Source organism: Eulemur rufifrons, chromosome 7 (genome assembly GCF_041146395.1).
Source record: "Eulemur rufifrons isolate Redbay chromosome 7, OSU_ERuf_1, whole genome shotgun sequence".
In the NCBI taxonomy this organism is placed as follows: Eukaryota; Metazoa; Chordata; class Mammalia; order Primates; family Lemuridae; genus Eulemur; species Eulemur rufifrons.
This window is the reverse complement of record NC_090989.1, coordinates 154,043,908-154,070,093: the sequence shown is the minus strand read 5'-3', so window position 1 is coordinate 154,070,093 and position 26,186 is coordinate 154,043,908. Positions and strand designations below refer to the sequence as shown.

Below are 26,186 nucleotides of genomic sequence, written 5' to 3'. Positions count from 1 at the left end.
GCAGGGTGTCTGGATAAACATCCAGGATGCTACCAGGAGGGCCCATGCTAGGCCAAGGCACCGGAGCCCCGCCTCCCTCCGCTCAGGCCCGCCCCGGAGCTGCCCGGAGCTAGGAGCCCGCTCTCGCCGGAAATGCGTCACCAGCTTGGCGCTCCGCCTCCCGCGGTCGTAACTAGAAGTCGAAACAAAACAAGCGGCTAAGGCGGTGGCGGTGGCGGCGCCGGGACGGGGGAGGGGCCCGCCGGAACCGGAACCGACCTGACGCCGGAACCGGAACCGAGAACGGGTTGCCAGGGCCCGAAGAGGGCTGGCGGCGGCGGTCTCGCTGGGTGAGTGGAGCGGGCCGCAACTCGCCGATTTGGCCAGAGCGGTGGTGCTGCAACGCGGGCCCAAGGCGGCCTGTTCAAGGTCACGGGCCGTGCCAGTCCTGACCCCTCGAGTCCTGTGGCGTGTCAGGCCCACCGAGGCCGGCGGAGCCGGCGCTTTGCCTGTGGCCGGCCTCCTGCCTCAGAGAGAGGACTGGCGGGGCAGTAAGGGCGGCTTCCTGGAGAAGGTGGTGGCGGGCCCAGGGTTCGGAGGCTGGAGCTGGGTCGCAGCCCGGCCGGGGTGCTGGACTGTGGTCAGTAACCCCGCGCAGTCATATCAGACCGGCTCAGATCCCTAGACAGCCCCTTTCCTGCCTCGACGTCCCCGGTGCATGGGGGACGGACGCGACCTTAAGCCGGGGCCTCGGTGCGAGGAGGAGGAGGCGGCGGCGGCGGCGGCGGCGGCGGCGGCGGCGGAAGAGGTGGCAATTGTCCACCCTTTAGCTCTGGATCTGCCGTCGTTAAAGATCCAGCCCACAAGTATCACATCTGACCTGTAAAAGAGTATCCTTATCACTCCTCCCCCCTCCTCCATACACTCAGCGGAACACAGACTAGTCACTCTCTTGCCGCTGGCTCAGGCTGGGCTTGAGGCTGTCAGGGATCCTAGATCCATGGTTCATCGCCACCCTCATCTTAGTATTTGGTTTTGAGAACTTCACTTTGGATGGACAAACAGCCCAGAATCTACTGGTGGGTCTGTGGGAAACTGGGTAGCAAGTCCCTGTGGCTCAGAGCTGTTTACTGAAGGGACCTGGGAAGGAAGGTTGTGATGTCTGTTCCAGTCTCAAACTAGCTGCCCATCCTGTCTTAGCACTGGAGCAAGGTTGCTACTGAGGAAGTAATGTGACATCTAGATACCCTTTTCATCCCTTCTTTGCTTGGGACAGTAGCTGGGGAGAGTAATCTCTCTTGGGATGAAGAAAGACCAAGCAGTGCACAGGAGCAGGTTCATGATGAGAGTAGGAGTTGGCAGGAGGCTGGTGAGGCACTTTGCCTGGACCTTTTCTGGGCAGTGGCAGCACCTGGGCTGGGCCTGTTTTCAGCCACAGGGCCTGGATCTTCTGCTGCTTGATTGTCTCCTCCTTTCCTGCCTTCCTTCTCCACCTCCTACTTCTCCAGTGGTGACTAAGCAGCCAGTGAGAGTGAAGGAAAAGTGAGCACCCTGCTCAGAGTGCCAACCTTGTGGGCTGAAGCCATGGCTCCTCTCCAGATTAGTGGAGGAGCCTGATCCCAGGCCATGACTGCCTTGACCTGATGCCTCCTTAGTGAGGCTTCCAGTTTTGTGGGTCTGTTATGGTGGGTATCTAGGAGGTTTGGCCAGAAGTGGTTGCTGCTACTTAGAATATTTATTTTCTCTTCAGAATAACCTGACAGTGTCCAGGGCTACTTCTGGTGATGAGGAGATATTGCTTTATAGGGTTAGGAGTTTCCTGGGTTCCCAAGCCCTGGCTGTTGCCAAGGAGCAAGTTCCTGGGCCTTGGCAGTGATCATTTGTTCTTTTTTGTCAGGCTGTCGGTTCCTTGCTGGAGAATTTGGCCACAAAGAGTTGCCAAGATAGCTGGGTCAGGAAGAAAGCGCCGCAGCCCTGACCCAGACGCTGTTGCCGACCCTGGGGCACTCTGGCTGTCAACAAAGCGGCTCAAGATGTCTGGTGGGGCCAGTGCTACAGGCCCAAGGAGAGGGCCTCCAGGACTGGAGGAGGCCACTTGTAAAAAGAAGCAGAAGGATCGAGCAAACCAGGAGAGCAAGGATGGAGATCCTAGGAAAGGTGGGAGTAGCATTCCCAGAGTGCTCATGGCCTTCTCTTCCTCCCCTCTCACTGGGCATACAGATTGAGGGTTGGAAAGATGATTTTTTTTGCCATTCCTTCTGTCCTGGTCTGATGCAGAGAGAAGGACCCATGGCAGGTTGGGGAGAGCCTCAGCTTTGAAGTCTGGGTATTTGGGTGAGATCCAGAAGATGGTACTTTGTGAGGTGGTAAGGTCCTGGAGGTTGCCTCACATTGTTGTCTCCTTATTCTTTCCTTTGTCATCAGGGTCAGTGTCCACTCCTCGAGAGGAGCAGACCAAAGAGGGTGAGTAATGAATGGGCCTTTTGGGTGCTAGAGGAGGGGAAGGGTACTGGGAATTTAGCTCCCATTTGGAGTAGTTCTATTAGGGTTGGGTCTCTTGTTCCCTGCTTATCTCCATCAGGAGCTTGTGATCTCTTTACCACTTCCTCTACAGAGTTGTTGCTCGACTGGAGGCAGAGTGCAGATGAGGTGATTGTTAAGCTTCGTGTGGGAGCAGGTCCCCTGCGACTGGAAGAGGTTGATGCAGCTTTCACAGACACAGACTGTGTGGTGCGGCTTCCAGGTGCATTCATCTGCCCTGCCCACAGTAGTATATTTGAATCCTCCAATGTCCTCCACCCCAGCTCACTGACCCTACTCTGTCTCCAGGTGGTCGGCAGTGGGGTGGTGTCTTCTATGCTGAGATAGAAAGTTCTTGCACCAAAGTGCAGGCCCGCAAGGGTGGCCTCCTGCAACTGGCACTGCCCAAGAAGGTGCCTTTGCTCACGTGGCCCTCTCTTCTGGTGAGTTCCAGTACAGGGTAGGGTAGGGTTACCCAGTATGGTCAACAGGGCCTGACTGCTATATCTTTGACAGAAAAAACCCCTAGGGCCCCAGGAGTTGGTGCCAGGACTGCGGTGCCAGGAGAATGGGCAGGAGTTATCTCACATTGCCCTGGAGCCAGGCCCTGAGCCCCGTCGGGCTAAGCAAGAGGCCCGGAACCAGAAGCGGGCCCAGGGCCGTGGTGAGGTAGGCTCGGGGGCTGGCCCCGGGTCCCAGGCAGGGCCCAGCGCCAAGAGGGCTGTGCATCTCTGCAGAGGGCCAGAGGGGGAAGGGTCCAGGGATGGCCCTGGACCCCGGGGTGATGCTCCACCCTTCCTGGATGACCCGGCCACCCAGGTGAGAGCTGGGTGCCTGTTTGGGTGGTAGGAGATGGGAAAGGGTATGGACTGGAGTGGGGGCCACCTGCCAGACCTATGGCTGATCCTGCACACAATCTTGCCATGAATAGGTTGAGACTGAGGAACAGCTGCTTGTACCACCGCTGAATGCCCAAACTTGCCTCCTGGGCTCAGAGGAGAATTTAGCCCTTTTGGCAGGAGAGAAGGCAGTATCCCCCAGGAATGACCCCGTCTCTCCAGTTATGGCCCGGAGCAGAGACCCTGAGAAAGATGATCATGGCAAGGAAGAGATGGCAGTGGCAGCAGATGCTGCTACCCTGGTGGATGGTAAAGGTGGGGCTGGGGGTGGGCAGGCAGAGCCCTAGGTTGGGTTGCAAGTTTGGTGGGCAGGTAGGGAGTAGAATAGCTACAGGCTGGAACCTGTCCTGGGTGGTGCTGAGCCATAGTCTCAACATAGAGCCTGAGTCTATGGTGAACCTGGCATTTGTCAAGAATGACTCGTATGAGAAGGGGCCAGACTCCGTGGTGGTGCACGTATATGTGAAGGAGATCTGCAGGGACACCTCTCGAGTACTTTTCCGTGAGCAGGACTTCACGCTCATCTTCCAGACCAGGTGAGTGAGTGGGCAGGATATGATGGGGCAGACAGTGTGCCACTGGTGGGACAGTATCTCTTATGTTCTTTCTCTTGTCCTTTCTCATGCCCTGCTCTGCTTCTGCAGGGATGGAAACTTCCTGAGGCTGCACCCGGGCTGTGGGCCCCATACCATCTTCCGTTGGCAGGTGAAGCTCAGGTGGGTGGTACCCGGCCCCACCACTGTACCTGTCCTACCCTAGGCTCCATCTCCCTGGCCCATCCAGCTTGATGCTCACTGCACCTGAGTCCCTGAGTTCAGCCTTTTCCCACAGGAACCTGATTGAGCCGGAGCAGTGCACCTTCTGTTTCACAGCCTCTCGAATCGACATCTGTCTCCGTAAGCGGCAGAGTCAGCGCTGGGGGGGCCTGGAGGCTCCAGCTGCACGAGGTCTGCACACGAGCTCCTTTCATTCCCCAGCCCTACCTGACCAGGACCCCATCCCCTGCCACATGCTGCTAACCACCAGCCCTCTCATTCCCCCTTTTTAAGGTGCAGTGGGTGGTGCAAAGGTTGCCGTGCCGACAGGTCCAACCCCTCTGGATCCAACCCCACCAGGAGGTGCCCCCCACCCCCTGGCAGGCCAGGAGGAAGCCCGGGCTGTGGAGAAAGACAAACCCAAGGCTCGATCTGAGGACACTGGGCTAGACAGTGTGGCAGCTCGCACCCCCATGGAACATGTAGCCCCAAAGCCAGAGCCACACCTGGCTTCGGTGAGAATTTTGGGGTGGGAAGGGCCAAGAATAGAGGCTTGAGAGCCTCGAGGCTGTTTTCTCATGCCCCCTTTGCTCCCACAGCCCAAGCCCACATGTATGGTACCACCCATGCCCCACAGCCCAGTGAGTGGAGATAGTGTGGAGGAAGAGGAAGAGGAAGAGAAGAAGGTGTGTCTGCCAGGCTTCACTGGCCTTGTAAATTTAGGCAACACCTGCTTCATGAACAGCGTCATTCAGTCTCTGTCCAACACTCGGGAACTCCGGGACTTCTTCCATGGTGAGGGCAGGGCCTGGAACCTGGGGTATGGGAAGAGGCGGTATCTTTGTCCCTCATACCTCTACTTGGCTGCTTTTCCTAGATCGCTCCTTTGAGGCTGAGATCAACTACAACAACCCACTGGGGACTGGTGGGCGTCTGGCTATCGGCTTTGCTGTACTGCTTCGGGCACTATGGAAGGGCACCCACCATGCCTTCCAACCTTCCAAGTTGAAGGTGATCTGTTGGCTGGAGAGGGTGAGGAGGGCCAGCCAGCTGGGTGTGCAGTGGGTGCTAGGGCTTCATGCTCACACCTTGGCTCCTCCATCCAGGCCATTGTAGCAAGCAAGGCCAGCCAGTTCACAGGCTATGCCCAGCACGATGCCCAGGAATTCATGGCTTTCCTGCTGGATGGGCTGCATGAGGACCTGAATCGCATCCAGAACAAGCCCTACACAGAGACCGTCGACTCAGATGGGCGACCTGATGAGGTCAGGGTCAGAGGTAGAGGGTGGGCATGTTTCATGTGCATCCCAGCCTCCAAGTCTCCTTGGTTCTCATCACTCTGCTTCTCAGGTGGTGGCTGAAGAAGCATGGCAGCGGCACAAGATGAGGAATGACTCTTTCATCGTGGACCTGTTTCAGGGCCAGTACAAGTCGAAGCTGGTGTGCCCTGTGTGTGCCAAGGTGTGATGGGCTCCCTAGTTTGGCTCAGCTAGTATGGTCACATTAGTTCAGAGGCATGTGCATTTTCAGGTGCTGCGGGGCAAGGTTTGGGCAAGGAAGCTGGCAGGTAGGCCTTAGGGTAGGGTTCCTGACTAAGGTAAAAGTAACGTTTGGGCTCAGAAATGTGGTGTGGCAAAGGAAGGTGTGACATGGTTATAGGTAAGAGTGGAAAGGCACATGGGATGCAAGTGAGGGACAAATTGGTGGCTAAGCTGAGCAGAGCCTCAAGTGACAGAAAGAGGGATTGTTCTCTTCCTGTGGGCCCTCCTGCTCCATCTGGTGTTCTCAAGCCTGAGAGTTTGCTGGTTGGCTGTAAGGGCCCTGAGAGTCATCAGAGGGTCTTGAATGAGCTCTTTGGGCACAAGCATCCTGTCTCCTCTTCTCTGTGCGGCCACCCAGTACCACCTATGCATCCACAGGTCTCCATCACTTTTGACCCATTTCTTTATCTGCCGGTGCCCTTGCCACAAAAGCAAAAGGTTCTTCCCGTCTTTTATTTTGCCCGAGAGCCCCACAGCAAGCCCATCAAGGTGAGGAGTAAACCCCTACCCCTCTGGGCTGTCCCAGAGAACCTGGCCACTTCCCCCACTGACTTTGCCCTTTTTGCTATAGTTCCTGGTGAGTGTCAGCAAGGAGAACTCCAGTGCAAGTGAAGTATTGGACTCCCTTTCTCAGAGTGTCCACGTGAAGCCTGAGAACCTGCGTCTGGCTGAGGTATGTCTGTTCTTCCCTGGGCTCTCACATACGTGGACGTGTGTATACTCATAGCATAGACACATGCGTACAGTCATTGGCATCTGTACGCATACATATGAATGTGTATGTTACTGCACAAAAATAGGTGGTATGCTGTTATTTGAGGCATGGTTGAAATGAGGTATTTGGACTATGCAATAGAGTTCAGTTCTAGCCATCATCAGGGTTTACTCCCCTTTTTGTTTGTGGACCCCAACTGCTTTTCCCTCTTTAGACAAAGAGCTTGAGCTGCAGGACTGTCCCTCCATTTGCTATGGTTCTTCCTCCATCCTGCTGCTCTTCTTTTATCCCAGATCTGTGTGCTGGCTCTCCCCAAAGGTTATTAGCCTTTAGTTTGACAGTGCCGTTTTTCTTAGATGCTGAGAGTAGGGAGGAGGCTCTTCCAGTGTGGACTGTTTGTGATAATATGTTGCAGTCTTAGCAGGGCCCTGCTAATTATAGCAGGGTAGAAGCCCTCATTGTGGAGAGCTGTATGGTTGATACCTGCCCCAGGCCTGGTCTTTCAGGCTCTCTGATGCACCAGCCTCCTTATGGCCTTGGACACTGAGACTGGTGCTAGCAGAGGCATATGCCTCCTTTGGCCTACAAAGCCCAACCTTGTCCACATAGACACAAGGCAGAGCCAGGCCTTCTCCTTACACCCTGGGACAGGACTGGGAAAAGGGCTTACCCTTACATGGGATCTGTGTGTTCTCTATCCCCAGGTAATTAAGAATCGCTTCCACCGTGTGTTCTTGCCCTCCCACTCTCTGGACACTGTGTCCTCATCAGATATGCTCCTCTGCTTTGAGCTGCTATCCCCAGAGCTGGCTAAGGAGCGGGTAGTGGTGCTAGAGGTGCAGCAGGTGAGTGGGGACCAACCAGATGGCACAGGGCTCTGGTTGGGGAGTATACTCCTGCCTGACCTTGCTGAACCAGACGACCCACCCTAGCGCCCCCAGGTGCCCAGCATCCCCATCTCCAAGTGTGCAGCCTGTCAGCGGAAGCAACAGTCGGAGGATGAAAAGCTGAAGCGCTGTACCCGGTGCTATCGTGTGGGCTACTGCAACCAGTGAGGACCCCTGTGGTCTCCCCCCACCCTTCCTCTCCACCATCTACTTGCCACCCTGCCCCTCCCCTCCAGACAAAGGCACATATGTTTTAAGCCTTCCACCTGCCACCCCCTACTTTACCAGGCCCTGAGGGAGGCAGGGCTGGCACACTCAGTTTCCAGGGCCTAAGACTAGCCCCCATTATGGAGTCATAAGAGGTGGGGCTAAACCTCTATCCTTATCTTCACCTTTCCTCCAGGCTCTGCCAGAAAACCCACTGGCCTGACCACAAGGGCCTCTGCCGCCCTGAGAACATTGGCTACCCCTTCCTGGTCAGTGTACCTGCCTCACGCCTCACTTATGCCCGTCTTGCTCAGCTGCTAGAGGGCTATGCCCGGTAAGGGCCCAAAGATTGGACTAGGGTTGGGTGGGTGAGAGCAGAGGTGCCAAATGGGCTGGTCAGGATTCTTACTTGCTTTGCTGTCTGTTGCCAGGTACTCTGTGAGTGTATTCCAACCACCCTTCCAGCCTGGCCGCATTGCCTTGGAGTCCCAGGGCCCTGCCTGTACCACCCTGCTCTCCACCAACTCCTTGGAGGCTGGGGACAGTGAGAGGGACTCCATTCAGCCACCTGAGCTCCAGTTGGTAACCCCTGTGGCTGAGGGGGACACAGGGGTTCCTCGGGTATGGGCAGCCCCTGATCGGGGTCCTGTGCCCAGCACCAGTGGAATTTCTTCTGAAATGCTGGCCAGTGGGCCCATTGAGGTTGGCTCCTTACCTGCTTGTGAGAGAATGTCCCGGCCTGAAGGTAAGATCTAGTAAAAAGTTCTGAGAGCTGGGGTGGAAGGTACAGGAGTCTGGAGGAAGTTTGTTTAGGCCCTAGGGGTCAGAGAAGCTTTGATTGTCATGTTCTCTCACAGCTGCTGTGCCTGGGTACCAACATCCAAGTGAAGCCACGAATGCTCACACACCCCAGTTTTTCATCTATAAAATTGACGCGTCCAACCGAGAGCAGCGGCTAGAGGACAAAGGTGTCTGAGGCCATGGGTAGGACCCAGAGGGTAGGTTGGGCTGGCTCTTCTCCACAGCTGCATGACCTGTCTCCCTCCACTCTCCAGGAGAGACCCCACTGGAGCTGGGTGATGACTGTAGCCTGGCTTTGGTCTGGCGGAACAATGAGCGCCTACAGGAGTTCGTGTTGGTAGCCTCCAAGGAGCTGGAATGTGCTGAGGATCCAGGTTCTGCTGGTGAGGCTGCCCGTGCTGGCCACTTCACCCTGGACCAGTGCCTCAACCTCTTCACACGGCCTGAGGTGCTGGCACCTGAGGAGGCCTGGTGAGAACAGGGCAGCAGACAGGTAATGAGGCAGGGTGGAAGAGAGACTTGCTGGTCCTGACCCTACCTCTGTCCCCTACCAGGTACTGCCCACAGTGTAAACAGCACCGTGAGGCCTCCAAGCAGCTCTTGCTGTGGCGCCTGCCAAACGTGCTCATTGTGCAGCTCAAGCGCTTCTCCTTTCGTAGTTTCATCTGGCGGGACAAAATCAACGACTTGGTGGAATTCCCTGTTCGGTGAGTAATGGACCCTTGGTGATTGTGGGCAGGTGTTGGGACCAGGGTGGGTATCTTGAGCACCTGCTGACTCTCTCCCCTATCCCTGACTGTGACTGCAGGAACCTGGACCTGAGCAAGTTCTGCATTGGTCAGAAAGAGGAGCAGCTGCCCAGCTATGATCTCTATGCTGTCATCAACCACTATGGAGGCATGATCGGTGGCCACTACACTGCTTGTGCACGCCTGCCCAATGATCGAAGCAGTCAGCGCAGTGACGTGGGTGAGGGCACACACAGCTAGCAAGATAGGTGGTAGGGGTGGTGGTATAGGCTATGTTCACACTCTTCCCACCCTGCTATAGGCTGGCGCTTGTTTGATGACAGCACGGTGACAACGGTAGACGAGAGCCAGGTCGTGACGCGTTATGCCTATGTACTCTTCTATCGCCGGCGGAACTCTCCTGTGGAGAGGCCCCCCAGGGCAGGTCACTCTGAGCACCACCCAGACCTAGGCCCTGCAGCCGAGGCTGCTGTCAGCCAGGTGAGGCATGGGGGAGGCTTTATAGGCTAGTGGTGGATAAATCACAGATTGGGGATAGGGTTGGGGGCTACAGCTTCCTCTCCTTCAGCCACAGGCCCCTCAACCCTTGGGATTCATTAGAGTTGCAGATAGGATTTCCTTACATCAAAGCCTTATCCGGAGGCTTCCTCATGCCTTAGGGACACTCAGAGGAGTGCACGTACATCAACATGCTGCCACTGGCGTTCACATAGGCACCCACCTGACACAGGTCAGACAACTGCTCTGATCCTCCCTGGGCACTGTGCTGTGATCAGACTATACCTGACACTCCCAGATTTCCTCCACACGTTCCCCAGATGCCAGCCCACAGACCCTCACTTGTGACTGTCACTGTGTTCTGGTGTGGACTCAGGATAAGGCCTGTCTGGGCTGGCCACATCCTCTGGTGGCTGTCATACTCTCTGAGGTGAGCGTCTGTCCTGCTGAGCTTTCAGGGTCTTTGTCTCTTTTACTGACATAATGTGCCACAGGTCTAGTTGGTGGGGGATAGTCACATCTCTTTTCTGAACTGGCTGCCTCCTTCTGTCCCCTCTCTTCCCTTAAGCCCTCTCTATCAGCCTTAGATAAATCCCTGCAGAAGACTGGTCAGAATCTGGAGATGGGTGGGAGGGAACAGGGAGATTGCCCTGGGATTGGCTGCCCTGTTGTCCATGAGCCAGTCCCCTCTGTGGAAGGCCTGGACTAAAAAATTGGCCAGATAACCTCAAACCAACTCTCTTGGAACTACGTGTGGATTGGGAGGCTATCTTGAGGAGGCCCAAGTGCTGACAAGATTCTCCCACCTTGTAGCTCTCAGTCTAAACAACCCTGAGGTTGGCTATTTGCCTGCCTCCCTGCTGCTTGATCTGGAATACAGGGGGTTAGCCCCAGTCACCCCAAGCAGGACTGTCATGGCCAAGGGTCTCAGGGACACTGGGTCCTCCCCACCCCCTGGGTGCTGATGGCCATTTCCACATGCTGTAGGCTTCCCGGATTTGGCAGGAGCTGGAGGCTGAGGAGGAGCCGGTGCCCGAGGGGCCTGGGCCCCTGGGTCCCTGGGGGCCCCAAGACTGGGTGGGCCCCCCACCACGTGGCCCTACCACACCAGATGAGGGCTGCCTCCGGTACTTTGTCCTGGGCACCGTGGCAGCTTTGGTGGCCCTCGTGCTCAACGTGTTCTATCCTCTGGTATCCCAGAGTCGCTGGAGATGAGCTCGCCTGCAGGCAGCTGCTGTGAGCTGGCCATGCCTGCCTTTGTCTTGGGGAACACCTCTGGGCTTTGGTCCGAAGTATGTGCAGCTGGTGGGAGAAGGTGGGGACTATGGCCCCTGCAGGGGCAGAGCAACCTAGGGTGGGTATCTATCCAGCTGTCTGTCCATTCCTCCTGCTGCTCTGATCATTGGCCTGGGGCTTGGCCCTGCCCAAGCTACTTCCTGTATTTAAAACGTTAATAAAGCGAGACTATTCAGGCCCGATCTCGTCTCTCTGTCTCAACGCCGCTGCTGTCTGCGCCTGCCTTGGGGCCCTCCCTTGGGTGCCGGGGCTCCAAGCCAGCACCCCCGGGATGCCAGGCAGCATGCTGGGCAGCCCCCAACCCCTGTCCTCATATTCTGTTGCAGGGACTAGGCCCTGGCCAGGCCCCCGAGGTGGCCCCCACGCGGACAGCCCCTGAACGCTTCGCCCCCCCTGTGGATCGCCCAGCCCCCACCTACAGCAACATGGAGGAGGTCGATTAGAAGGTCCCTGGCTGATGGGGGGACTGGGTTTGGGGGATCCCCCACAAAGGGCCAGCTCGTTGCTGCTTCTCCTTCTCTAACCCAGAGGACACTGGTTCTGTCAATGGGAAGCTGGGGATATGATTTGGGGGCGGGGACCTCACAGGTTGGGACCTCTTGTCAGCTTGGCCCCCTGACCAATGGACCTTGGCTTCTTCAGCCACCTCCAGTGCTGCGTGATTTGATTCCCAGTTGTACTTTCAATTCTTTCTGACCCGCATATAAAGGTTATAATTTTATTCTAAAAATTGTAATTTTTTTTTTTTTGCATTTTGGAAGTGATTGCTGCTGTTTAAATATATTTTAAAAATAAATAATAAATAAGTAGACTTAGTGACTGTGATCCACCACATGCTGGGGCCACTTCCCCTCCCTCCCCATCATTTGGCACGTGTGTGTGTGAGAGAGAGAGACACTGAAATGCTCTGATCTGAGGGTAGATGTTGGGGTCACTGCTCATGTCCTGTGGGTCATGAAGCCCCCAGTGCCAGCAGCTCTCAGGAATCCGCCTGCTGCTCTTTGACCTCACCAGTTCTGGGTCCCACAGAGAGGCAGCTGTGATCGACATCATTGTCAAGATCTCAGTACACCATGAGGTGCTGGAGCTGACAGCTTGGGGTAAAAGGTACAGGCATTGGAGCAGCCTCGGGCTGACAGCCAGGCAGCAGGCAGGGAGGACTTAGTGGGGGACAGAGGAGGTACTAGAGGGATCTTTCTCCTCTCCTGTTCTTAGGTTTTTCTTTGCTGTAGTTTGAATACCATATGCATCCCTTAGGGGAGAACAGAGCAGGAGGAAAACTGTGGTGAAGCTGTGGGGAAGATCATGCTCTGAAGAGGACAGGCAGAGAGGACCAGAGCTAATCTTGTATGACTTCCTATTGGAGGGAATGTGTTGGGATCTGCTAGTCTATTTCTTCCTTTAAGAATCCCTGAGACCTTGGTTCCTGGCAACTGCCCCATTCTATTCCCCCACAGTGGGTCTGCAGTCCTGTCCCAGCTTCAGAACTTCTGCAACCTTGTACACACCTATAGCAAAGGCAAATCTTGTGAGAAACCTTGCCTCCCTTTGTGGATAATGTTACCCCTTCCTCTCTCCAATTGCTTGGGGGAGGGTGAGCATCTCTAGCTGGCGGCAGATGGGGGGATCAAAGGTACTCCTGAGGCAAGTGTTTAAAGAAGCCAGAGAGGGATTCAGACAGGAAGAGGTAGCCAGGGTCCTGACAGCCTTGTAGTCTATCCCTGTCTCCAAGCCCATGGGGCTAGTCATGAAGCTCAGCATTCAGGCCCTTCTAGTAGTCCTCAGCCTGAGGAGTGAGCTCCTGGAGGTAGTGAGCTCCTAGAGAAAGCTAGCTCCATGACCAATGTTGGCTTTTTCTGGTGGGGCTCCTGGCTGTGAAGAGGGGTCTGAAGAGCTAGTTGTAGGACCCTGTAGAAATGGTGGAATTGCTGAGCTGTGTGCTGGTGCTGACAGCTCTGATAGTGCTGGAGAGCCAGTTAGGCATGGGCTGCAAACAGAATTGTGCTAGGCCTTTACTTTGCAACCCCAAGTACATGGGAGGTTGGTCAGCATTGGCATGTGCTGAATGCACTGATCAAAGAGCTCTATCCATTTTTTTTTTTTTTTTTTTTTTTTTTTTTTTTAGAGATAGGGTCTTGGTTGGCTGGAGTACAGTGGTGCAATCATAGCTCACAGCAGCCGCAGACTCCTGGACACTCAGATGATCTTCCCGCCTCAGCTTCCTGAGTAGGACTATAGGTGTACCACACCCAGCTAATTTTTTTATTTTTTGTCGACAAGGTCTATGTTGCCCAGGCTGGTCTTGAATTCCTGGCCTCAAACGATCCTCCCACCTTGGCCTCCCAAAGTGTTGGGATTACAAATGTGAGCTACCACACCCAGCCCTTTGTCCATCGCTGACTGTAGACTTGCTGCTGCTGAGCCCACCACATTGTATCCTTCTGTGGCATCTGCATGAGATTGCTGTGGTCACCAGTACTATGGTCTCTGTTACCTCTATCCCATCAGCTTGTGCCACAAGGGCCTCTTTGTGGGCTTGGCTGCTAGACCCTACCTCTCCCCATTCTGCAGCTGGGCCTTGCTGGCTGCTGCCTGGCTTTTCTGCTTGGTCATATTTTTCTTGACTTTCCTGGAAGCAGTGCCAGGGGTTCATGCAGGCAGGCTAATCCCCAGACTGGGCTTGTACGATTTCACATGTCTGCTCTGTGCAAATCATAGGGTTCCAGAGGACTGGCTGGACATCCACTGGTACCTGGCACTACCACTTGTGGCATTCTTTTAGCAATTGTGGGACAACTGCTTCATCCTATGACATGGAGCCACAGGGTCCACAGGGTACCATGAAGGAATCAGGGAAGGGAGAGCAGGCCCTGATCCCATTGAGAAGGCCATAACCAGACCTGCAGGACTTGGTGATGATGGTGATGCTGCTGCAACGAATCCTTTGGTGGCATTAGGTACTGAGGAAATACTTGCAGTGGCAGGCACTCTGCAGGGCTCTGCTCATCATGGGCACCTTTGTGGTGGGCTGGGCACTTATAGCTGCAGACTTGGCACAGGGCTGTGTAGCTGTGGCTCTGCTTGGTGCCTGTTTATGGCACCACTGTTACACCTCCTGGTCATTTTCTGCACCTGGCCTTCCCGGTATAGTGCACTCTAGGGTTGGGCATTAGGCTGGGGCCAAGGGGCCATGGAGATGTGGGAAGCCCCAGGACACAGGATTGGACCGGGATACCAATGCCTGTGGCCCTGGGCAGAACCCGGCATGGGGTCATCATGTGGGACCCAGACCTGGAGCTTGGTCATGAGTGGGATGTGGGCACAAAGGGCACAGGACGTGGATACAAACTAGTCAGGATCCTGCCTGGTTCTTGAAGGTGCTTCAAGTATGAGCCACCAAAAAAAAAAAAAAAAGTGTGAGCCACACACCAAGGCTTCCAAGAGCCTGAACTCCAATCCCAAATTTGGGGACTTCCACCATCCCACTATCAGTAGCTTGTTCCGCTACATCCCTTAACACACAAAGAGCACAGTCTGTATGTTCTGTCTTAGCCAGCAAGTCCTGGAAGTCCAGTGAGACTGTGGGGAGATCCCCAAGCACAATATCCATTATTGTGAAGATGGTCATCTCATCTGTCCCAACCTCAATAAAACATCTTCTCAAAGTCTTGCAGAGGGATTTCAAGGTCTTGCTTGTGGTTTTTCGTGACATTTGCATGCTTTGGCAAGGGACTAAGTATGGCACGAGACTTTAAACCAAATCTTTGCAGAAATTCTACGAGGTTCCTCTTGGCCCAAACCCTCTCCTGGCCTGATGTGTCCTGAGTAGGCACCTGAAAAATGCCAGACTTATGGGGACGCTCTACCGGCCATTCTTCACATTCTCAGCCATGGAGTCTGGCCCAGGGATTTCCGGGCTTCATTTTGCTCAACTGTTTTCACAACTACAAAGCTGTGGCCTCAGGAACACGACAGGGACTCACATTTGCGTCTCGAGAATAGTTTCTGTATTGAGATGGAGTTCCCAGGGCTGAAAGAGAAAAGTCAAAGAGCAAAAGTCCATGCCCACGTCTTTCTGCCTCGGTGCTCAACGCTTTCTCTCTAGGGCCGGGGCTAATCTCTCCTAAAGCCCCGCTGCCCCACCCCCCACCCCCTTCCAGTGGCAGAACCAGTGAGACGGAAGTCAACGGCCTGAAAAGGCCGGCGCGTTTGCTCTCGGTCCCTTAAATGGCGTCAACGACCCTGGAAAGCCCCGCCCCCTCCCTACCAAGGAAGGACACCATTGGATCTCTCCGGAGGCTTCGCTCTCCTATTGGTCACTGGACGAATGCAGACGTGCAGGTTAGACCCCAAGTTTCATTTGGTTTCCGGCGTCCCTGCGATGGCGACTCTGGACTCCCTGTCGCTCTTCACCGGCCTCGGCCTGAGCGAGCACAAGGCCCGCGAGACGCTCAAGAACACGGCTCTGAGCGCTCAGCTGCGCGAGGCGGCAATCCAGGTGCGAACCCTTCTGGCCCTGGCCTGGCCCTGCAACACCGCGCAGGTCGGGTCCCTTTCTCAACATATCCCCCTTGTCTCACTCTTGCCTCTCTCACTGGGCCTGGGGCTTTTCTCTTGGCATCTGTGATCCCAGGCGCAGCATACTTTGGGCTCCACCATCGATAAGGCTACCGGGACGCTGCTGTATGGCTTGGCCTCCCGACTCAAAGATACCCGGCGTCTCTCTTTCCTTGTGAGCTACATAGCCAGTAAGAAGATCCACACTGAGTCCCAGCTGAGCGGTGAGACCCCTGCCTGTCCTGCCAGTTCCACCTCCAATCCCTCCCTTCAGCCACGACCCCTATCTACCCTTTTTGCCAAGTCCTCCGTTTCTTTCTAGACACCTAGTTCTGCAAGGGCACTGAGGCGTGGAGCAGGTGGCCTGTGGTGGCACTGAGAGGGACTCTCAGGGTCTGAGGGAGAGCCACTCTCAGAACACATGCTTCTTCCCTGTGGCCTCAAAGCTTCTCAAGGGTGGTGCCAGGGCTTAACCTTTCAGGAGGCCAAACTGTACTTGAAGTTTCATGGGATTAGGGATCTGTCTGTCCACCTCTTGGAGCTGAGATGCCACAAACTCATTGGCTCTTCTTTCTCAGCTGCCCTCGAATATGTGCGGAGTCACCCCCTGGACCCCATCGACCCTGTGGACTTTGAGCAGGAATGTGGTGTGGGTGTCATGGTGACCCCAGAGCAGATTGAAGAGGCTGTGAGTCTTTCCCTGGGCATTGTGTGCCTCCCCAGTCCTGGCCATGGAAAGGAATGGCTCAGTTTCTCTACCCATGAAGACCCAGAGTGACAATGTGAACATCTCTGAAGAGGGCTTTCCTGAACCACATGGTTTGGCTTTCTGCAGGTGGAGGCCACCATAAATAGGCACCGGCCCCAGCTCTTGGTGGAGCGTTACCATTTCAACATGGGGTTGCTGATGGGTGAGCAGGGCCTGGGGCAAGGGCTATGTTCTCTTTGGTCATACCTTTGCTTCTGGGCATGAGTGAGAGGAAGGTGGGGGAAGGAGCAGGAGCACCTTAAAAGTGGTCTGGCTGGGCCGGGAGGGGTGGCTCATGCCTGTAATCCCAGCACTGTGGGAGGCCAAGGTGGGAGGATCCCTTGAGCTCAGGAGTTTGAGGTTGCAGTGAGGTACAATGACACCACTGCACTCTAGCTGGGGCAACAGGGGATGACTCTGTCTCAAAAAAAAAAAAAAAAAAAGTGGTCTGGCTGGGGCCCAGGCTCTGGTTCCTGTGGTCAGCCAGGACCCTTCCTTGGGAAGGAGGGTGGGGAGTGCCCTCTTTTGCTTTTCTGCAGCTCCTTGTGCCCATGCTTCTAGGAGAGGCTCGGGCTGTGCTCAAGTGGGCAGATGGCAAAATGATCAAGCACGAAGTGGACATGCAGGTGGGCGTGCCTCTCTGAGTTGAAGCTGTCAAAGACCCTGGCAAGGACAGGACCAGGAATCCACTGAGGGATAAAAGGGCGAGGAGGCCCTGTCCCTATTCTGGTGGTGGATAGTAGAGCCCCATCTGGCAGGAGCATCTCTTGACTGGTTAGTGAGAGACTTGGGCCTCTGGGCCGTACCTAATTTGAGGTGAGTCACTTTACACTGAACCTGTTTCCTCATCCCATAAATAGGGGTGATGTGGCCTTCATTTCAGGATACTGGCATGGAATCACAGAGGGTGATGGCTGAGATAGAATGCTTCTCTTGAGACTGGGCCCATAGTTACTCTCTGTATATGACAGCCCTTGTTACCTGTGCCCAGTATGGACCTTCAGGAGGGAGAGAGCATTTTAGGCAGAACCACATGAGGAGAAGAGGTGGAATAGGCTAGTTAGGTTCTTCCAGACAGTGCTGGTAGACAGGCCAGGAAGCCCTTCGATGGGTGGGTAGGATCAGTCATGGGCTTCTTGAAAGAAGACACTCCTGTCCCTGCCTGACTCTGGTCTCTGCTCAGGTCCTCCACCTTCTGGGTCCCAAGACGGAGTCTGATCTAGAGAAGAAGCCCAAGGTGGGACTGGGCGTGGCCCTGGGTCCCTGAGGGTGAAGTGGGGTAGGGTGAGACTTCAGGCTGGGGAAAGGAGTGTCTGACCCCAATGATTTCAAGACCCTACCCAGGAGGAACTCTAATGCAGTGTTGGGGCTTTTCTCAGGTGGCAAAGGCTCGGCTACAAGAAATAGACCGGAGGACAGCAAAAGATATGATGGAGAACGGTGAGAGGCTTGAGGTTCCTGTCACAGCATTCACCTCCCTGACTTCCAGGCATTTCCCCTGAAGGGTCCTTACAGCCCAGGCTCCTTGGGCCCTTGCCTTACTCAACACCCTGCCTTCTGCCTGAAGACTGGGATTCCTGGTGCTTCCTTTGCTCCCTTTCCCCAGAGACTGGTCTGAGTGGCCTAAGATGTCTGGCTCTGTATCTCTTATCTCTGGAATTAGAGGAAGATGGGCCTGCTGAGTTCTGTTCTGGTTGCAGGATGTGGGTAGTAGTGATAGGTACAACTCTGAGCTGGATATGGTAACTGTATCCAGAGGACAAGTGTTTGTTGACCACCCCCCACTCCCACCACAGGCGAGGCTGCTGGCCAGACACTGTCTCTGATGGAGCAGCTCCGGGGAGAGGCCCTTAAGTTCCACAAGCCTGGTGAGCAGGAATGTCGAAACCCTGGGGCGGGCTGGATTGTGGTAGCAACTCCTGTTGCCAGGCCCCAGGAGTCAGAAGCTTTGGGCAGCAACCTGGTCCTTAGGCTTATTCTGGTCCTGGCAGGTGAGAACTACAAGACCCCGGGTTACGTGACCACTCCACACACTATGGATCTACTGAAGCAGCACATGGAGATCACTGGAGGGCAGGTGTGTGGGAATACGGCAAGGCGAGCTTGTGCCATCAAACACATGCCTGAGTCCTTAGGGTACGCCAGGCTGCCCTGTCTCACCCATCACCGTGGCCTCCCTGGTGGTGGGCATCTGTTTTAGGGTAGTCTGAGCTGTGATCTCGTTCCTCTGCTCCCATCTCCCTTATCTCAGGTTCGTACCCGGTTCCCACCAGAACCCAATGGAATCCTGCACATTGGACATGCCAAAGCCATCAATTTCAACTTTGGTTATGCCAAGGTGAGCATGCATCTAGTGACTTGATGAAGAAGATGATCATTTGTTGCTCCCATGACTGGATACCAGAAAGGTGTTCCTGCCTTGCCTTCTGCTCCCAATAATGCACTCAGGTGGGCAAAGGCCACAGAAAGGAAGTACATGTGACAAATACCTAGGAATCCACTGGGCTTAATTGGGAAAAAACTAAGATGAGTCGATGAGTCCAGATTTGGGGGAATTGCTAGGGCAGCCCCTCAGTTTAGGAAGAGGCTATTGCTGTCAGTCTCAGGTTGGTGTAAGAGATGCTTTATCTGGGGCATTTAGATACAGGAAGATGAGAGAAGCTCTTAAATGCATTTTTAATTCTGACATGGGAGAGCTCTGAGAATGACCTAGTTTGATGAGCTGGACTGTGGGCCTGGTGGATGATGTGAGAGCTCACAGAGGTTGCAACTTTCCTAGGCTAACAATGGTATCTGTTTTCTGCGTTTTGATGACACCAACCCTGAGAAGGAGGAAGCAAAGTTCTTTACTGCCATCTATGACATGGTGACCTGGCTGGGTATGGACTGGGCAAGGCCTGGGGAGGTCTGGTAGTCAGTGGGCTTCTCCTTGGGCCATGGCCTGCCATTGGGTGTTTCTGGCTGGCTGCTCATACTTTCTAATTCTTCCCCAGGTTACACACCTTACAAGGTGACATATGCCTCTGACTATTTTGACCAGCTGTATGCATGGGCTGTGGAGCTCATCCACAGGTGAGGCCAGGGCCATGATGTAGAACCAAGCAGGCTGATCAGGTCACAGCTATGCTGGGCACTCACACCCCTTCCCCATAGGGGTCAGGCTTATGTATGCCACCAGCGAGGAGAGGAGCTCAAAGGCCACAACCCTCTGCCCTCGCCCTGGAGGGACCGTCCCATGGAGGAGTCATTGCTGCTCTTTGAGGTGGGGTCCTGTAGAAGCAGCTGGTTTTGGGTGGGCCAGGATGGTGAGGATGAGATGCCCATGTGTTTAGAGAGGTAACCTGAGCCCTTGCTCCCCCCAGGCAATGCGCAAGGGCAAGTTTTCAGAGGGTGAGGCCACACTACGGATGAAACTGGTGATGGAGGATGGCAAGATGGACCCTGTGGCCTATCGAGTCAAGTATACACCACACCACCGTACTGGGGACAGCTGGTGAGTGTGGGCATGGGGTAGGGTAGCAGTACTGTAGAGCAGGGCAGTGGGCCATGGGGTTGGGCAGAGTGTCGCTAGCTGGTAGGACCCACTGCTTATGCCTTGTAGGTGCATTTACCCCACCTATGACTATACACACTGCCTCTGTGACTCCATTGAGCATATCACCCACTCACTCTGCACCAAGGAATTCCAGGCTCGGTGAGAAAGCTGGGCCCATGGGGTGGTAGGATCACTGGAATTCCAACAGCCCTTCCTGTGGTCTCTCCCTGGTCCCAGAGGTAGCCAGTCCTAACCCTACTCTCCCACCCCAGACGTTCTTCCTACTTCTGGCTGTGCAATACGCTGGATGTCTATTGCCCTGTGCAGTGGGAATATGGCCGCCTCAACCTGCACTATGCTGTTGTCTCTAAGAGGAAGATTCTCCAGCTTGTAGCAGCTGGTGCTGTGCGGTAGGTGTGGCTGTTTGGCTCGTCAAAGTTTAGTGGTACTAGTGGCATGTACTGTCAAAGGTGTTTTCACCACCTTCTCATCCACAGTGACTGGGACGACCCACGGCTCTTTACACTTACGGCCCTTCGACGGAGGGGCTTCCCCCCTGAGGCCATCAACAACTTCTGTGCTCGGGTATAGCCCAGTGGGTTAGGTGTGTAGATGGGGGCGCTGAGTACAGCAGTTTGTGGTTATGGCCATGACTGATGTTGAACTTTCCTGCCAGGTGGGAGTGACAGTGGCACAGACTACGATGGAGCCACATCTTCTAGAAGCCTGTGTGCGTGATATACTGAACGACACAGCCCCACGGGCCATGGCTGTGCTGGAGTCACTACAGGTCATCATCACCAACTTTCCTGCTGCTAAGGTGGGCCTGCCTCAATGTGTGTGTGGGGTTGAGGGCGGGGGGTATGCCTGGGCATGGGTGTCTTAGTGCCTGGGATGACTTAGATATTTATCTCCTGCTACAGTCCTTAGACATCCAGGTGCCAAACTTCCCAGCTGATGAGACCAAGGGCTTCCATCAGGTTCCCTTTGCACCTATTGTCTTCATTGAGAGGACTGACTTCAAGGAGGTAAATGGGGGGTGGGGGGTCTTGTTTGCTGTTGAGTCTGGTCCTGGGATCCTTTGATCTCATTTCCTTTGTCAGTCCATATACTTCCTGCTTCAGATGAACCAACCCCTGCCAGACATGGAATTGGGGAGAAGCCTTTCATACTTGTTTGACCCTTGCAACCTCTTGTGTCTACCCCATTTCCCATGTCTAGGAGCCAGAGCCAGGCTTTAAGCGCCTGGCTTGGGGCCAGCCTGTGGGCCTGAGGCATACAGGCTACGTCATTGAGCTGCAGCATGTTGTCAAGGTGAGAGCTGGCTGCAGTCTGCTGGGGCCAGGATTTGAGTGTAGCCTGTGGTCCTGGTAGTGGTTCCCAGGTCTGATTGCTGACCCCTTCCCTCTACTTCCAGGGCCCCAGTGGCTTTGTAGAGAGTCTGGAGGTGACCTGTAGACGAGCAGATGCCGGAGAGAAGCCCAAGGCCTTTATTCACTGGGTATCACAGCCTCTGACATGCGAAATTCGCCTCTATGAGCGACTGTGAGTGAATAGAGCTGGGGTGAGGCAGGTATAAGATGGGCATTGCCTGCTGTGGCTACCCAGCTGGGGGGGTCTGACCTTCACTCTGGCTGCAGATTCCAGCACAAGAACCCTGAAGATCCTGTTGAGGTACCTGGTGGATTCTTAAGTGACCTGAACCCGGTAGGTTCATGGAGTTTGGGGTAAGGGTGGTAGGCTTCCCTGGCTGGATGGCTGCCTAAGTTCCCTGCCTACAGGCATCACTACAAGTGGTGGAGGCAGCATTAGTGGACCGTTCTGTGGCTCTGGCACAACCCTTTGACAAGTTCCAGTTTGAGCGTCTTGGGTACTTCTCCGTGGATCCAGACAGCCGTCAGGGACAGGTGCTTGACTTTACCCAGCTGCCCCTTTCTGCAACATTGATGGTGGCTACCATTTGCTGTGCCAACTGCTCTACCTATATTTCCTTAGTTAATCGTCAACACCTGAGGGGGGTGGCATTCATGTTCTGCTGATGAGGAGACTGACTCGGAGGTTAAGTCCATGTACAAAATTTTGTATGGACCCTGCCTTTCTTACTCCTCAGAGTAGGGGGCAGGCACAGAGGTTGTTATAATCCATATGAAACTCTGGCCTGGAGCCATCCAATCCCTTACTCAGAGTTACAAAGTTATTGAGAACCTGTGCCTCCTGATCCTTGGTGGTCCCTCAGCCCCTCTGGGATGAGGAAGGAGTTAGGGGGAGGTGTCTATGGTGAAACCTACCCGGGCCTCCTGGCCTGGTTCTGGGTTGGTGGTCATTCTTCTTCTGCCTTCCAGCTTGTCTTCAACCGAACTGTCACACTGAAGGAAGACCCAGGAAAGGTGTGAAGCATTGTGGACCTGCCTCATCCTCCCGGAGGTGGGGGTACCCTCACCCCCCCAAATTCCATGTCAATAAAGAACACCTAAATTCCCTTAGAGTCTGTGTTATCTGTCTGCCCTTCTAGCATCTGAGGGCCCTGGAGACATGCTGTGTGTGTGTGGGTGAAGGCATGTGCCTTGTGCATATTTTTTCTGAGAATGGGCTTCTCCAGAATAGAGTGACACTGATAGCTTTGAAACCACTGGTGCACTTCTTGGTGCTCAAGGGCAGGGGCCTGGGTGGGGTTAATATCCTCTGCACCTGGTCTAAGGGAACAGAGGGCCCTGCGATGTTGCTCCCTAGTCAGGAGCCCTGTGCCAGAGGGATCTAGAAGGTTTGTGTCCCCCTGTGTGAAGATGAAGAGAGGCTTGGCTCCCAGTCCGATCATTCAGCAAATAATTAGATGAGGCACACATGCTGTATTTGCTGGCCTTTCAAGTTCACTATCTAGGGGAGTGGAGACATGGGAGACCAAGCACTGTGAGGGAGAGGTCTCCCTGGGGCCTGTGCAAGGCTAGAAGAGGTTACTGACCCAGCCTGGTTCTCAGAAAAGACTGCTTTTAGGAAGTGACTTCTGAGAGGAATCCGAAAGACTGCAGAGTCTGCCAGAAACAAGTGCAAAAGATGGGAGGTAATAAGTGTCTACAGCAGGCTGGTCACCCTCTGGGGTAGTGTGGGCTGCTTGTGAGGCCTGCATGTGCCTGCAGCTTTAACGCCTTCCACATTTTCCCTGTATACAAACACCAGGCTGCCCGAAGCCCGCTTTAAGGTGGACCAGACTGCGGAAGGCTGAACTCAGATGGCAGCAGATGGTGGCGGGGTCCCAAACACTGTGCCCTCCAGAAGGTGAGCGACCAAGTGGCTTCCCAGGCAGGACACGGCTGGGGACGCCAGGCCCAGTTCAGAGATTTGTGGAGGCCACCTTAAGCGAGAGGCCGTGCCGTGCCGGGCCCCGCCCCGCGTAGGGCTGCTCGACCAAAGGAGGCTCAGGCGGGCGACGGAAGGTGGGTCCAGGGAGCGAGTCTGGAGCACCAGCCTAGGAAGGCTCCACCACTAGGCCGAGCCCCGGGCCTGGCTCCGCCCCGCAAAGAGGGGCGTCCGTGGGCGGGGCGCCTGCCCTACACCCTGGCTCTCCACCCGGCTCTAGCAATCCAAGGCGCAGCCTCCCTCCCTGGCTGGCTGAAGCGTTCACTTTAAGTCTGGCCAGGAGGCAGCTCCAGATCTCGCGGGATCGCACGCTCCGATTCTCGCGAGAGGGGCATTCGGCACCCATTGGCTGTGAGGGTTGAATGTAAGATGGCGCCCAGGGAGCTGTGAGGAGAAAATCCTGTCGGTCTTAGAGAGGCGACGGCAGAACCGGGGTCCCGGGTGGTTCGGCGGGGCCAGCGGGTAGAGCGGAGGCGGCGGCGGCGGTGACGTCGCCAGGTGAGGGCTCCGGTAGGGGCGGGGATGCGGCGAGGCTATGGGCCTACAGCAGGCCCACCCCACACAACGACGGGCGGGGGCGGGTGAGCCGCTGCCGCTGGGCCCAAGGGACCTCGGGGCGGCTCCGGAGCCGAGAATGTCCCTGGGCTCGCGTGCCCCCGCCCCACGGGTGGGGGAGGGGTTGGCCAGGGATTTGGGTGGGCGCGGCGCGCGAGCGCGCGCTAGTGCGGGCGCGCGGCCGAACCTGTTTTTACGCGCGGGGGCGCGCGCGCTGTGCCGCCCTCCCGGTGCGCGTGGCCGCTGACGTGCGCGTTCCCGGCCCGGATATCTCGGCTTTTGGAACTGTGGCCCTAGGCAAGAGCGGCTCTCCGGGGCGCGCGCCCGCCACGACCCCCAGTTTTGGGGCGCGCGCCCTGCTGTTGGGTGGTGGTGCCGCTTCGAGAGCGCGCAGGACGTCTCTGCTGAGCGGAGGGCTGGCGGCTTGCTGCGCTGAGAAGGTTGCGGGCTGGGCCTTTCCTGCTCTGGTGACGTTCCTGGGCATCTGTGGCCTAGGCCTGGGGAGAAACCAACTTGCTTTGCTGTCTAGCTCGTGGCTGGGCTGCTCTGCGAGGCGGGCGAGATTGCCTGTTCTCGAAGAATGCGGTTACTTGAGGCCCAAGTGTGGGGTGGGTGCTTGGGGAGGGTGCTTCCCTGCTTCAGAAACCGACCCCTGTTGGCTTGAGAGGGCCGTGAGCCCCCTGAGGTTCCCTCACCTTGTATTGGTGCTTTGTGCCGGGGAGGGAAGGTTAACATCAGAAGGCCCTTAGTAGCGTCTGCTTTCTTTTCATTAGAAACTCATTCTTCCATAAGCGCAGTTCATACACGTCACTTCTGTGCGCTCCGGAAGGGGCTCTTTTGTGGACGTTGTGCAGCTCTCCGAGCTTTAAAATTCCACTTTAAATCCTTAAATGCAGGCTTTTCTTGTGCGTGAGTGGGAGGGGCTTACTTTAGTCTGTTATAATACTAAGGGCCTGCTGTTGCCTCAGCCAGAAAGTTGCCTAGAACAAAATTGAGCAACCTGAGAGTCAGTGCTTTGCTTTTTTTTTAAATTCCAAAATTCTCCAGCAGAAATTTCTAAAATCTGCCCCTGTATCACTGTAAAGATCACTTTTGATTTAGGATTTCAGTCCTTTTCAGCTCTTTTTCACTCCAGCACTGTGTTCTGGTGCTAAGAAAATTCTAGGTTTGTCCTAGAAAAGAAATACGCACCTCTTTTTTTCTAAGACAAAACATCTGCTAGTTTATGTTTTATGGTCTTGCTTCACTAAGTTTAAGGAAAAGGAAGCTAAGAGGAAGAAAATTAGAAATCACATTTAATAATCATGGGCAGTTCTTTCTAACGTACTGTATGTTTTTTAAGAACAAAGTTAAAACTTAAAAAGAGGCTGAGGATGGAAGGAACTTTTTTGTTCTATCTTCTTCAGAATGTTAGAAGTCTTAAGAACTCAGGACAAGCAGCAGAAATACATGCAACATGGTGACTGGTGAGTCAAAATCGTTGATATGCTGGAAGTATGTGTGCACAGTTTTTTCTGGTAATATTGAAACCTCACAAATCCTGTCAATCATTCTGGGTCCCGTCTGCCAGAAACTTTTAGGTGGTATAAAACTGAAGATGTGGGAAAACTGCATCCTTGAATCCAGCCACAGTTTGCTGCTTGGACCATTTTCATCTCTTAAAGTATAAGTCAGTGCAACTTGCATGAGACAAGGCATCAGCTTTTCGAAGGACCTAAATGGTTCGAAGAGAAGCAGTCAAGTTTATCTATGATACACTTATAATTTTAATATACCTTTCAGGTCTACTTGTTCTGGGTTATCTTTGTTTTTAACTGTTAAGTTTGAGATCTTCCTTTTAAATTGGTGTTTGTAAATAATATTTCCCTAAGTTTATCAACTAAGATTTACCTGTTAGATGTCCTAATCCTCTGTCATGAATTGTTTGTGTACCTCTCCATGAACCTCTGCTTCCACATCCCCTTTCCAACTTATCTTTTCAAACAAAAGACCAAATAGTGGTTGAATTTTCTTGTAAATTCCAATTGTTCCAGAAAAGTAACCAAAGTCAGCAGCTCTGGGTGTGGCTGCCCTTTATGGCAGCTTCAGAATCTTGAATATCTTTCTTTAAGCTTGCATGCTTACTTTGAATCAGTTGTGGTTTGTACTTGATGTGTGTTTGTGTCTTTCTTGTCTGCTTTTTAAATGGCCAAACTTTACATCTGTGAGGATCTTTTATTTCTGAGTTAGCCTCAGAATGAGATATTATGTGAATACCTGTTCTTTTCTGTTACTTTGTTTCCGTGAATTTTGTTCCAGATGTTTTAAGTTCTCTCTAAGCTTCACTTAAATGCTTCCATTTTTCCTTTAATTATCACACTGAATTGTAATTTCTATTACTAAACTCAAGTAGCTGCTTGAAGAAATGATTAATCTCTTGCTTTGCTGAAAGGAGGAAAGGAATGCTCCTTTGGTTTCACTCTTTAGGCCAGGGCAAAACTGTGGGTAGAGCTGGTGGACTGTGTCAGAAAGCTGATTTTTTTTTCTTTTTTTAAATTTGTGAAACATCTGTTTATATAAATATAGGTGATCTTTATACAATTTAATGAAA

At 54.2% G+C, this 26,186-nt stretch overlaps 3 protein-coding genes across 23 annotated transcripts in view; all 3 read left to right on the top strand.

Annotated features, from left to right (window-relative positions):
- Positions 1–216: 216 nt before the first annotated feature.
- Positions 217–11,590, top strand: USP19 (ubiquitin specific peptidase 19). 13 transcript variants are annotated; one of them, XM_069475683.1, is made up of 27 exons: positions 217–329; positions 1,877–2,136; positions 2,404–2,442; positions 2,594–2,722; positions 2,809–2,942; positions 3,016–3,318; positions 3,431–3,647; positions 3,778–3,934; positions 4,043–4,114; positions 4,230–4,345; positions 4,448–4,668; positions 4,753–4,948; positions 5,031–5,164; positions 5,260–5,418; positions 5,504–5,614; positions 6,073–6,183; positions 6,266–6,367; positions 7,114–7,254; positions 7,342–7,460; positions 7,700–7,837; positions 7,935–8,248; positions 8,361–8,471; positions 8,559–8,775; positions 8,859–9,011; positions 9,113–9,273; positions 9,355–9,533; positions 11,174–11,590. In XM_069475683.1, exons 2-27 carry the CDS (start codon positions 2,013–2,015, stop codon positions 11,288–11,290), a joined length of 3,975 nt encoding a protein of 1,324 aa, XP_069331784.1. In that variant the 5' UTR covers positions 217–329; positions 1,877–2,012; the 3' UTR covers positions 11,291–11,590. The 13 variants fall into 13 exon arrangements, with proteins under 13 accessions (XP_069331784.1, XP_069331783.1, XP_069331782.1 ...); XM_069475682.1 differs by lacking the exon at positions 11,174–11,590 and adding an exon at positions 10,539–11,147 and having other exon boundaries at positions 3,431–3,653; XM_069475681.1 differs by lacking the exon at positions 217–329 and having other exon boundaries at positions 1,949–2,136; positions 2,410–2,442; positions 4,454–4,668.
- A 3,612-nt stretch (positions 11,591–15,202) lies between these two features.
- QARS1 (glutaminyl-tRNA synthetase 1) lies at positions 15,203–22,172 on the top strand. Of its 3 annotated transcripts, none has more exons than XM_069475668.1 (24): positions 15,203–15,345; positions 15,481–15,628; positions 15,983–16,092; positions 16,240–16,315; positions 16,714–16,778; positions 17,336–17,389; positions 17,532–17,592; positions 17,949–18,020; positions 18,144–18,229; positions 18,404–18,490; positions 18,932–19,031; positions 19,146–19,224; positions 19,306–19,414; positions 19,515–19,645; positions 19,754–19,846; positions 19,960–20,097; positions 20,185–20,272; positions 20,364–20,507; positions 20,611–20,715; positions 20,909–21,001; positions 21,105–21,232; positions 21,328–21,394; positions 21,469–21,594; positions 22,030–22,172. In XM_069475668.1, the coding sequence occupies exons 1-24, from the start codon at positions 15,229–15,231 to the stop codon at positions 22,078–22,080; spliced, it is 2,328 nt and encodes a 775-aa protein (XP_069331769.1). In that variant the 5' UTR covers positions 15,203–15,228; the 3' UTR covers positions 22,081–22,172. The 3 variants fall into 3 exon arrangements, with proteins under 3 accessions (XP_069331769.1, XP_069331771.1, XP_069331770.1); XM_069475670.1 differs by having other exon boundaries at positions 15,207–15,345; positions 15,481–15,579; XM_069475669.1 differs by having other exon boundaries at positions 15,207–15,345; positions 15,481–15,595.
- A 910-nt stretch (positions 22,173–23,082) lies between these two features.
- QRICH1 (glutamine rich 1) overlaps positions 23,083–26,186 on the top strand; it is a 47,444-nt gene continuing 44,340 nt past the window's right edge. The window contains exons 1-2 of one of the 7 annotated variants that reach the window (XM_069475657.1): positions 23,386–23,539; positions 25,003–25,062. The gene's annotated coding sequence lies outside the window, so the exon portion shown is untranslated. Of the gene's footprint in view, positions 23,119–23,385; positions 23,540–23,848; positions 24,205–25,002; positions 25,063–26,186 lie in introns of those variants that run through there. The other 6 variants (XM_069475659.1, XM_069475656.1, XM_069475658.1 and 3 more) reach the window with 6 other exon arrangements.

Excerpts from the sequence above, each read along its gene's own strand:
- USP19 (XM_069475682.1), top strand. The coding sequence starts at position 2,013 with ATGTCTGGTGGGGCCAGTGCTACAGGCCCAAGGAGAGGGCCTCCAGGA. Across the intron at positions 3,319-3,430 it reads TGGATGACCCGGCCACCCAG|GTTGAGACTGAGGAACAGCT; the intron begins GTGAGAGCTGGG and ends TGCCATGAATAG. Across the intron at positions 3,654-3,777 it reads TACCCTGGTGGATGGTAAAG|AGCCTGAGTCTATGGTGAAC; the intron begins GTGGGGCTGGGG and ends GTCTCAACATAG.
- QARS1 (XM_069475668.1), top strand. The coding sequence starts at position 15,229 with ATGGCGACTCTGGACTCCCTGTCGCTCTTCACCGGCCTCGGCCTGAGC. Across the intron at positions 20,508-20,610 it reads CCAACTTTCCTGCTGCTAAG|TCCTTAGACATCCAGGTGCC; the intron begins GTGGGCCTGCCT and ends CTCCTGCTACAG. Across the intron at positions 21,233-21,327 it reads ATTCGCCTCTATGAGCGACT|ATTCCAGCACAAGAACCCTG; the intron begins GTGAGTGAATAG and ends CTCTGGCTGCAG.